The sequence below is a fragment of the Clarias gariepinus genome, chromosome 3 (genome assembly GCF_024256425.1).
Source record: "Clarias gariepinus isolate MV-2021 ecotype Netherlands chromosome 3, CGAR_prim_01v2, whole genome shotgun sequence".
NCBI lineage: Eukaryota > Metazoa > Chordata > Actinopteri > Siluriformes > Clariidae > Clarias > Clarias gariepinus.
The window spans coordinates 33,196,763-33,208,000 of record NC_071102.1 but is presented as its reverse complement, the minus strand read 5'-3'; the positions used below and the strand labels follow the sequence as shown (position 1 = coordinate 33,208,000).

Here is an 11,238-nt window from a genome sequence, read left to right as displayed (position 1 = left end):
TTTATTCCTCCTCTGAGAAAGCAGAAAGCTTTAATCAGGTTTCTACTCAAAGCCTAAGGGTGATCGTGTTAAATATGTGCAGCAACGTAATGTAAATTGGAAAGAAAAGAAAAAAACAACCATAATGAAGCGGTTAAAGATGAACCAGAGATGAGAGAAAATCTTTGCAAAGCTGTTCACACATTCGTCTTAGTCAAGCGCTTTATTCTGGTTAGGGTTGTCATGGATTTGGAGACAAACGTCCCAGGAACTATCTGAGGGAGAAAAAAAATCCTGGATGTTCATTACAGGACACCATGGACATTGTGGATTTATACCCCGGGGCAGTTTAGTGTCCTCAATCTCATTTGGTCTACATCATATAGTGTTTTTTTTTTTTTTTTTTTTTAGATTGTTGGAGGAAACCAGAGAACCCAAAGGAAACCCATAGATAGAAATCTAAGTAGTGTAACATTCAAATTTTTATACATACTAATGAATTTGTAACAACGTTCCACAAAAAAAATTTATTAATCCTCCGGATTTCTGTACTTTTCTCATTATTTTTGACATGTGCAGCAGTTCTATCTTGTGCTAAACTCAGACACGTACACAGGTTTAACAGTGCTGAAGAATTTCCTTTAAACAGTGCCAGGAATGCCAATGAGCAGAAAACTCAGAAACTAGTTTGGAGAGAGGGATTAAGTAAACACTGACCGCAACATGTTTATCTCGTGAGTGTTAAGAGCAGTCGTGTGATAACGAGTTCAGGTCGCGGTTCATTCGCTCGCACTCATCCTCGCCTCTCCTTTCAGATTGATTAGCCGGAGATTGCAGGAGAGAGATGTGCCGAGCGTCAGCACAAACCGCCGCCGAGGCTCGTCCTGCTCTCTTTCTCGGACGTTCGCCGCCTCGTGTTTCTGTCACAGTCCAGGAGATGGAGAATTTTCTGATCTTCTGATGTTTGTCCTGCTTTTTACAAAAAGGCAGTGGCTGTCTTTCTTTATGTGACACCACAAAACATTTTCATCTTCTTATTCATTTTAACCTGCACGAAAATTGTGGTAATTTCTGACATTTTTTAAGCTATTTATTATTATCTTCTGTTTCTGTTACTTTATCTTAATCCTGAAAGAGTCTCAAAATAAAATTTATAAAAAACAATTTCAAAGCTGAATATAAAAATTGGTGTACCTTTAGGACAAATGGGCAAGGGTTTTTTAGGGCATTTTTGATAAACATCTTCCTCTCTTTTTTTCAAGAAAAAAAGACATTATACATGTTAAGGATGCGAACAATCCTTTGTCAGAGAGAAAATGATAGATATAATTTAATTTCAATAATCTATTAACAGTTTATTTTCTTAAATGGGACAATATACTCTCTCAACATGGATGCTTTTAAACATTTTATATTTACAACTTTTTATTTCATTAAAGATTTTCATCTTCATCATGATTTTCAGTGTTTCTAATTATCATTATATTTATCAATAAAAAAATAAGCTGTTACAAAAATGTTGTAACTTAGCCTGAGCTATATTACTGTTAATATTATCATTAAAAGAATAAGAATTTTATATATTTTCCATCATGGAAACAACAGAGGATAAAAAATGCATTTTTTATTGACATTTTAACTTACTGAAGCATTTATTTTCCTTTTTTTTATTTAGGTTATCCCCCCCTGATCATTTTCTAGTTTTTAGTACTGAAGACTTCTTTGAAGAAAGCCATCCTTTAAAATGAACAAAATACAACACACTTTTGAAACTTTCCATGAGTGCCTGCGTAATCCCAGAATAAACAGTATTAGTAGTAGTAACATTTGATTTTGTTTTTCCCCTGCACCTAATTATCCTGTTAATTTCTTTCTTTCTTTATTTGTTTATTAATATAATTATTGTATAAATTTGAGCATGTTTGTTAATAAACAGAGGTGCATTTTTTTTTTACCCAAAAACCAGAGGATTTTATGAAATCCAGTACAACAACAACAACAACAAAAAAAACAGTTTTGGGATTAACCATGTGCCATGTCAGAGAGAAAAGAAAAATAGACAAATAAAAGCACGATCAGGATGAAGGATGAATGATGTGAAGTGACGCAGCTGATCTGAGATGATTTTTTTTCCTTTTGTAATTTGTTAGGAGTGCCATGTAAATTTTGTTTTTTTATTAATCACTCAGAGTGATGAGTGTGGATGTGAATGAGAGTGACCACTCTGCCCCTAGAGGCTGCAGCCTATACTCCAGCCTCCGCCGTGACGTAGCAGCACACCGTGTTGCCAGATTGGGTTTAACACCTCTCTCAATCTTAGCTTAGAACTTTCTTATAAATGCAACATCACGCTAGCTCCCATCAGCACAGTGATGTTGGTGGAGATAATTGATAATAAACAACAATCATAGTTTATACATTGTTAGAACTGATTTGAGAAATATGCTGCTTTGAATCAGGAAGGATAATAGGAAGAATCTGGCAACCCCAGTCTGATAGCCCCAGTGAAAGGGCTGAGCGAGTGTAGCAGAGCGAAAAGGCTTTCTCGGGGCAACCAGCCGACTGGCCACTTCGCTCGGATGGAGCTCGGCATGTTTACCTGTTCGGTTTGCGTTACATTTTCAACCTAAAAAAATATTTCTTTTTTGTTTTAATGCTTCATTCATACACGCAGCGCACGCTTTAGCTATCTCTGCTATCTTCGTTTCGCGATTTCTCTTGTGTTGCTAAGCTAGTTTGGCTATCATGCTAGTTCGCTAGTTAGCTTTGTTGCTAAAAAAAAAAAAAAAACAAGGAAGGGGTTTTAAAAAAGTCAGGTTTGTTTTGTTTTATTTTTTTAATTATTTTGTGTAGTTAATTCCACCTGAAACTGACCTGTGCGGTAATTCTGGGTTGTTTCTTTATATTTTTACTATCGTAAATATTTGCAAGCCCTCCATAACCGCTGCGCGTTTGCAGAAAGTGAACGCTGCATCATTATTATTCGCTCGGATTTTTTCCTCTCTCTCGCTCTACGTTTGTATTATTCTTTTTTTTTAATCTGTAACTTTTATTTTGTTCGTGTCTATTCTTTATTTTTTCTAAACATCAGTATAGACAAATATTGAATATTGTACTGCTTTCAAAGTTGATGTATTAACGCAATTAAGCTTTTTTTTAAACGGACAAAAAACGATGCTGTATTCACTGGCGGTCGGATTTCACAGAGTCAATGCGTTTTTAGGAACTCTTTCTATTTGGTTAGTTTAAAGCTTATTTTATTTTGTTATAAACTCCTCATTGTTTAGTGTACGCAGGTTAACACAGAACAATCTGTAACACAAAGAGAACTACCTTTCTAACACTTCCAAGTGTTCAAAACAGTATTAAAGGTGCGCTTGGTGTTTGTTTTTGCGCATGGTCTCACACTCGGACACTTAAACTCCAATATATTTTTGGTTTATTACCTAATTTGGGAGCTTGGTTGTTTTTTAAACTAATCTGAAAGAAGCATGGACGATCATCAGACCCGCATGCTGTCGGGACTAACCGGGCTCGGGGGACTGGGTCAGGGCGACCCGAACGACCCGGATCCGGTCCGGAAGCAGCAGGACATCGGGGACATCCTGCAGCAGATCATGGCCATCACAGATGAAAGCCTGGATGAGGCCCAAGCCAGGTAAAATTCATGTATTAAGATAAATGATGGAAATATGAAAATGTTGTGTGAGGAGAGAGCACATTTGAATGCTGGATTTGACTTAATGATTTAATGTGAAAGCAAGTTTTTTGTAGTTACTACTGACCCTAATTTTCTTCAGCATTGCATCTTCCAGTTTTTCCTAAACTTATCTGAATTCGAGAATTCTAGAGATCTGGAGTTCAATCCTGAGAAATCAGCCTCATTGATTCTCACCTATATGAGTAATAAATAATCGAATATATATATATATATATATATATATATATATATATATATAATATGTTTGTATATATGTGTGTGTGTGTGTATAGGTGAGTTTAAAAACAAGACCCCAAGCCCTGGCCTTAACACAAGTCTGTTTAACCGATGAGAATAAATCCCGTTCCGAGAACAGATGTCAAGTCTGGAACACTAAACTTTACAATATTTCAAAGATTTGGACAGGGAGGAGAGAGCACATTTGAATGACGGATTTGAAATTTTTACCAGTCCGTAAAAACAGGATTTGACTACTTAATGACACTTTTTTTTTAATGTGCATTAAAGAATGCATGAAGTATTTCTCCAGCATTTCTTCCTCAACTGTGTTTTTCCCCCCTTAAACTCATCTGAATTCTAGAAAGTATCCAGAGTTCAATCCTGAGAAATCATTCTTCTCAATTCCCTGAGTTGTCATAAATATAAGGAATAAATGTAGAAAAAGTTAAAGCATAATAACTGTGTGTATGAGAGAGTGAGAGATGTTCCTAGAGTAACAGGATGCCTCAGGGCTAAAAAAGCAAAAGCAGGCTTTAAATTAAAGTGTTTAAAAATGAATTCGTAAAACAAGATTTGACTTCCTGCAACCTCCTCCTCTCAGACGTCCTTGTGTGTCTCTAGAAACCTTTTGCACTATGCCTCAACTTTTACTGCATCCAGAGTCTCCCTTTTTTTCCCAGCTCGCACTTCAAGTCTGTTTTACATTCGCTCATGTCATAATCGAGTACAGCGATTAAATGACAAGCCTCAATCCTGATAAAAATAGTGTAGTAGTAAAAATTTTATAAAGGTGTTAAGTAGAATTAACTTTCTTTTGTTTTTTGTCTGCGCCTTTTTTATAAAGGTGTCCTGTCAGATCATACGACATTAACTTTAAAAAGCAATAAATACCCACTCAGGAAAAAAGCATGGTGCTAAACTGCACCTTTCCTTCATGCCTTTAATATACGTCCTTCACCTGGAAGTGTGGCGGCACAAGCGCACTTTTAAAACCAGATTCGAGGAACAGAATTAGTTTTAAAATTGATTAAAGATTTCGAGGTGCACTCCACACGCCGTGTCAGTAAAAGATCATATACTGAAGGTACACGCGCAAAGGTTCGACTCCAGCCACGAGGAATGTTTTTTTTTTTTTTTTTTTTTATATAGAGAGAGTGTACTTTAATGTTTCCCTAGAGGAGCGAGCTGAAGAACCCTTCAGGGAAGCGTTCCGTTTCTGAGAGCGTACAGCCCGAGGTGCTCGTGATGTTCAGGTTTTATGTGGGGCTGAAGAGCGAACATGGCTCTGTGATTAATACTTTACTGATCCCGTGAGAGAGTTCAGTTCAGTGTGGGGGGAGCGTTTCTTTGCAGTTCTTTTATTAGACGGATAAATATGGGCTCCTGAAGGTTTTGTACAGCATCTAGAACTTTTAATAGACAGAATGAAGTGCTCTGAGATTAAAAAAAAAAACAAAAAAAACATGCCAAGTTAGAGATTTGCTTGCGAACGAGACATCCTTGGTGGTTGTTCAAGTGTAGGGACAAAAAATTTGGACAAAGGAATTTGGAGAAGTTTGGAATTGCAGTGACGTATGAAGATTCTGTAGTGGAAGCTGAGGCGTGAGTGATTAAAGTGTGTGTTTTTTTTTTTTTTTTTTTTTTTTTTGCCACATCAGAGCAGCTTCCCTAATGCGTCTCGTGTTTCTGTTTTAATGACGCCTTTAATGACCTCTCATGTAATTAGTCAGAAATTTGAACACAGAATGGAAAAAGGGAAAAGTCTCAAGAGTCTCTCACTTTTTTTTTTTTTTTCTTTCCCTTTGAAATCATGAGTGTTTTTAGGTTTCAGGATAAGTCAATGACCTATAAAAAGTTGGAAATTCAGGGAAATATCAGGTCACAATATTGCTTAAACATATTTCTGCTATACACTGTATCTATTTATCTCTGTCTCTTTATCAGCATAATCTCAGACTGATGGTTCTGTTCACTTCAAATTTTCCTTTATTTTATATAAGTGCAAAAAGTGTAAAGTGTTTTATTACTTGTTTTGTACAAATAGCTGAAAACATGTAGGACCTCATGATTAATAACAAGACCGTAAGCCTTGTCCTTACCCAAATTCTGTTTTATTGATGAGAAAACCTATTAAGAGGACACACTCTACAGGTTACTGTATGTCTAGGGGCGGAGCTTCGGGAATGTGGGCGTGAACAGTGGAGCAAACTGTTAGTGGTCCAAGACTAATCTAGTTCTAATCTAATGTTCACAAAAAACATATTATATAAATGAATGTTACATATGTTATTTATTATGAAATTAATGATTTCTAATTAATCTGAAAAAATATGGCAACGTTAGCATTTTAAACAAAATAAAAAAAATTTCTTGTCAGTTTTCTTAGTATAATTTTTTTTTTCTTCATGGCCATACAGTAAAAAAAATTAGGAGGCTGTATCTTTTTTTTTTTTTAATTGTTTATCATTTAATTCTGCGTTTTATAGCAGGAAGGAGCAAAAGCTCAGGTTAAAGCCAGTAAAATAAAATCCAGTAGTCCTGAATAAGGTAAAAGTCCCACTACTGTACTGTCAGCACAGAGGTCAGTGCTGTTCTAGATCACCTGCTATAAAGCCTATCTGTAATTCACAACCGCTCCTGTAACAGTAACGCCACCACCAGGAGTGCTCTTGTCATAGGAGGGTGCGACACCGTCGCACAGCGCACATCCATCTGTTGCGCATTAGTCACATGCAGAGGAGTTTTAATGGAGCAGTTCGGCTCTACACAAGTTCTCCCAGTGGGCCGAGAAACGCAGCGGAGCCCCGGCTTCAGTCACGCTACACGGATTTAATCTGCCGTAATGACCGTTACTTAACCCCCTGTTTCACTTCGCTCTCCTCCTTCAAGGTCTCAACGCACGGATAACCGTAAATCGCTAAAAAAGCGTGTGTTTGTACAGAGAGCAGCGCATGTCCCGCCAAGCGTGCGCGGATGAACGAACCCGATTAATCTGCTCCCTCATTAGCATAGATAATCACGTAGTCTTAATTAAGTCATTGCCGTCATGCTGAGAGCGGGATTTCGGAATGATGTTCGTCAGTGCTGCAGCACTTCGCAGAGAGCACGCGCCGTCTTTATTCGCTATTTTTGCACCGTGGCGATATAGAGTTCTTCCTCAGGAGGTGTTGATCCATTTTCTATCACAGCAGCTGTCTCGTTACAAGAGAAATTACACCTAGTGTTACATTATCGTTTCCATGGTAACACCTTGCTCATTTCGTGTACGTCACATTGTGTGTGAGAAACCTAGGGCTAATAATTTATATAATTTATTTTATTAAAAAAAAACTTGTTGCTTAGCGAAGAATCAACACATCATCTGTTTTTTTCGTAATGAGTTTCAAGTTTTAGTGAATCGTAATGTGAAGGAAGTTTTCATGATCTTCCGAAGACCTCGCAGAGGAATAGCTGCTAGTGAAATCGGCGCCTCACAGCAATCGAGTTCGCTACAAACGGCTAAAACGCGCACTGCGGCATTCTTTTATGCGTATAAAATTGTAATCGCGACCTGACTGTCGTTCATTTGTTTTCCGATGTCAAATTTTTTATGTATATTCCACACAACTTGCTGTTAAGTTTTTAGCATCAAGGTTGATGGTCTGAGGCAAAGGGGTTTAAAAGTTCTGCCACCCACAGCCTTGTCATCCTTAGTGCAAAATATTTAGATGGTGTTTGTCAGTAACATTGTTGCATTATGTTTGCAAAACAACTTTTAGTATTTTGCCCCAATGTAATAGTGATGTTAGTGGTGATGGTTGAAATATGAGAAAAGGCCTGAAAGTACAGGTGGGATTTGTCTAATTGTGGGATCGTGAGGTTTTCTAGAGCGCAGAAATGCATACCGCAGGAATCGTTTCTATAACGTGTTGATTAGCAATCAGTGTTTAGCTCATGTTTTTGCGTCCATGAAAAAGTCCTCTAAAAAGTTAGTTTTGGCACCCTCAACCACCTCTTGGATTATGCCAAGGGAAAATCTTTCGGCTAAAAGTTTTGGCACCCACACGCTAATCGTCTTTGGTAAATTTGTTGTACATAAATCTCAGATGTTTTCCAAAATAGTGCAGTCAGATGTTTCTCAGATTCTAACATCAATGGACTGAACAGTTTGGCACAAAAGATTAGGATATTACAGGATTAGATTTGACAATTTTTTTTAACGTTTGAGATGCACGGTCATCTCATGTGTAACCCTTTTTTTTTCTCAATAATGACAGATTTGGCTTGTTTAATGTGTTGGTGACCGGATCACGTCCATATATATTTGTGCATGTTGTAATAAAAAATGCAAACAAAAGGAATCGGGGCTCGTCTAACTACTTCGCTCTATGATGGTATACGATTTTTGGATCGCCGTTAATTTGACACACTCTTTAGTCCCTACACGGATGTAGCCCCAAGCTTTTTTCCCCCTCTCTCTCCCTCTCTCTCCCCCTCTCTCTCTCTCTCTCTCTCTCTCTCTCTCTCTCTCTCCCTCCCTTGATGATACATTTTTTTTTTTATTCATTGAAGGATCACGGCTGCTCTGCTATGCGTCATTAGCTTGCGCTCTCCCCCTCTTCCTCTTCACCAAACCGTTTGACCACCTGGTTCTCTTAATTAATTCACTTCTTTTTCGACCCCCGCCCCCCCTTCCTCCTTCCTTTTCGTCCCTCCCTCCCTGGTGTTCATCCTTTTCATTGTGTGCGGCGTGCAATCAATTCTCCTATAATGTGTGCACGAGAGCAGCTGGTCGCAAAATCGAGTTTCTATTAATGAGATGGAGGGAGGACGGCACACGGATGGGGATAATGCCTGGTACGCTCAAGTCAGAAGTTTTATATAAAAAAAGATGGTTTTTAAAAACATGAACCCACTTCCTGTGTAGGTGTTCGTGTCACTTTTCCAGTCTGCAGGTCGAATGACGGCCAGTCCTGATTGTGACACGGAATTCTAAGTTAAGCCAATCAGAAGACATGTGTGTGTGTGTGTGTGTACACACTTCAGAATATTTACACCACCTTCAGCACTAAGAGAGAGGTTTCACTTGCACAGTAAGCAAAAGCGCTGGGCTTGTGATCGCATAAGCTTTATCAATGATGCTACGATCCACACGTCTATTAATCTTACTTGTGTGAATCCATATTTTTGGCGTTCATGACAAGTATCACCCAGCCTTACTGTCTGAGAGGAATGGTTGCGAAAGTTCTCCAAACCCCTGTCAGTGGAGCTACTTGATTTTCTGGTGGGACCAGATGCAGTGTGTTTTCAGGAGTTGTTTGCAGAAAGGAAAGCATACCGGCTACGATTAGTGTTTACTCAGTCACTAACTCACTTATTAAACTAACTCAGTTCTCTTCTGATTTAAGGTTCTGTCCCAAACACTTATAAATACAAGTATCACATCAGCAGAGCTGCGACTTTTTGCATATTTTTAAATATTTAGGGGGAAAAAAATCTAAAATCGACGAATCTCTAAGAATATCAGTCTCTGCTGAAAATTAAAACGGTGAAACTGTAAAAAGTTTGTGTGGTTTATGCAATATTGCCACCTACTGGACTGGAGCGTGGTGAAGAAGAGCTTATGGCTTTGTATGCGATGAAAATTGGATATTAAAAATCATCACTACAAGTCATATCGGGTACTTTCAGCATAATTTTTTTTACTAACTTTAAACCTTATCAAAATCTAGCTGTTTGCGATAAATCAGACAAATTTTATTGCTATTTATTCACATGGAATTGAAAATTACAATGCACACCAAAAAAAAAGAATTCTAATCGACTCGTCAGTCTACCTGCGGTTTCCAGCTCTACACACCGCTCGGCTTGGGTGCATCATGCTTGTTTTCCCCCCGCAGTCGCATCCAACGCCACAAACGTTACTTTTAAATGAACAAAGGGCGCATTGTCTATAAGCGAGTCGCATCACGCCTGTAATGTTTTGCAGAGACTCGGTTACTAAGAGGATGTCTGTATTGGATTAGTATCAGGTATCGGCCCACACTCATTGCTCGGTGTTAAAAATAGGATCGCTGGTTTTAAAACGCACCTCCGAAGGCGTCCTAACAAGCCTTCCTTTGTGTGGGTACATTGTCATCTGAGTGGTTTAATGATCTGTTGCGTCATCCATAATGCATTGTGCACGTCAATCATTTTTAATTTAGAAGTGTCTCTATGTTACACGCTTTTTTATGGACCACTGGGTTTTTGTCATAGGGAGAATATTTTTTATACATTTAAAGTGAAATTAATTCTAATTAAAACCTCCTCTGGCATGTAACGCACACGCGAAACGAGGTGCATGTCAGTATTTTATAATTAACAAGTAATGCACTATTCGTTTTTCACCAAGGTAGATTAAACTCTCTTGTTGACTAGAGTTTTTTTTTTTTATTATTATTAATTTATTTTTTTATCGTCTTTTTTTCTTCACCTTTTAGTTACGAGTTTGAGATTACCCACAATGCTGTTTGACTACTTGCTGATCGACATGCAACTGCCTTTCCCCATAGAGAGAGCATTGCATTGGTGCTTTATACTTTTTGGTTAAATTTTGATGAGTGCCCCGATCACAGCCCAGCTCAGAGATGCACTGCGTTGAGGGAATTTGAGTCCAGAGTTTGCTCCATGTCTCCACTCCTCATTCATACCATTCTGTTTGGGAAATGTAGGGATAATAGATATGCAGTGCTATTCCGACATAACGCCAAAATCCTGATTATGACCTTCTGTTTGGACAGGAATTACCAGGGTTTATGCGATACGATATCCCAACACCTGTGTGCCAATTTAATTTGTATAACGATTCTGCAAGTATCACAATTTTATAAATAATGAACTCCTGCCACACAGGATGCTGTATTATTGCATGCCAGTGTGTGAAGTGCTTTACTCGTAGAGTTATAGAGGAACAGTGAAGTTTTACCACCTCAAATGCAAACGTATGTAAATTAAAATCTTATAACAAAATTATTTTAGAGTCAGTGTGGTGATGCGTTACTGAATCAATTTTTCCCCTCCCCTCTCACATTTCTATTATTTACCTCTCTAATGTCTGAGTGATGCACCAAAAACACCAACCAACAAGTAATCACTTGCTTTGCAACGAGACACCAGAGTGAACCTTCATCAGGAATTAGAATCCTTTATACACAATGATTTCGGCTCATTTTATTGCTTTCTAATGCAACTGCAACGTTTAATTGGCTTACACAAGCTAATCCAAATCTCCCACACGATGTCTACTGTTACCACGCGTTAGTTGGTGTTGCATTGTGGAAATTTCTGATAACTTTATA

General features: G+C 38.0%; 1 protein-coding gene across 2 annotated transcripts in view; it reads left to right on the top strand.

Moving 5' to 3' along the window:
- The first annotated feature begins 2,501 nt into the window (after positions 1–2,501).
- pbx4 (pre-B-cell leukemia transcription factor 4) overlaps positions 2,502–11,238 on the top strand; it is a 49,146-nt gene continuing 40,409 nt past the window's right edge. For both annotated transcript variants that reach the window (XM_053491430.1, XM_053491429.1), the window contains exon 1: positions 2,502–3,637. In XM_053491430.1, the coding sequence (XP_053347405.1) occupies positions 3,471–3,637 (167 nt within the window). In that variant the 5' untranslated portion in view covers positions 2,502–3,470. The remainder of the gene's footprint in view (positions 3,638–11,238) is intronic.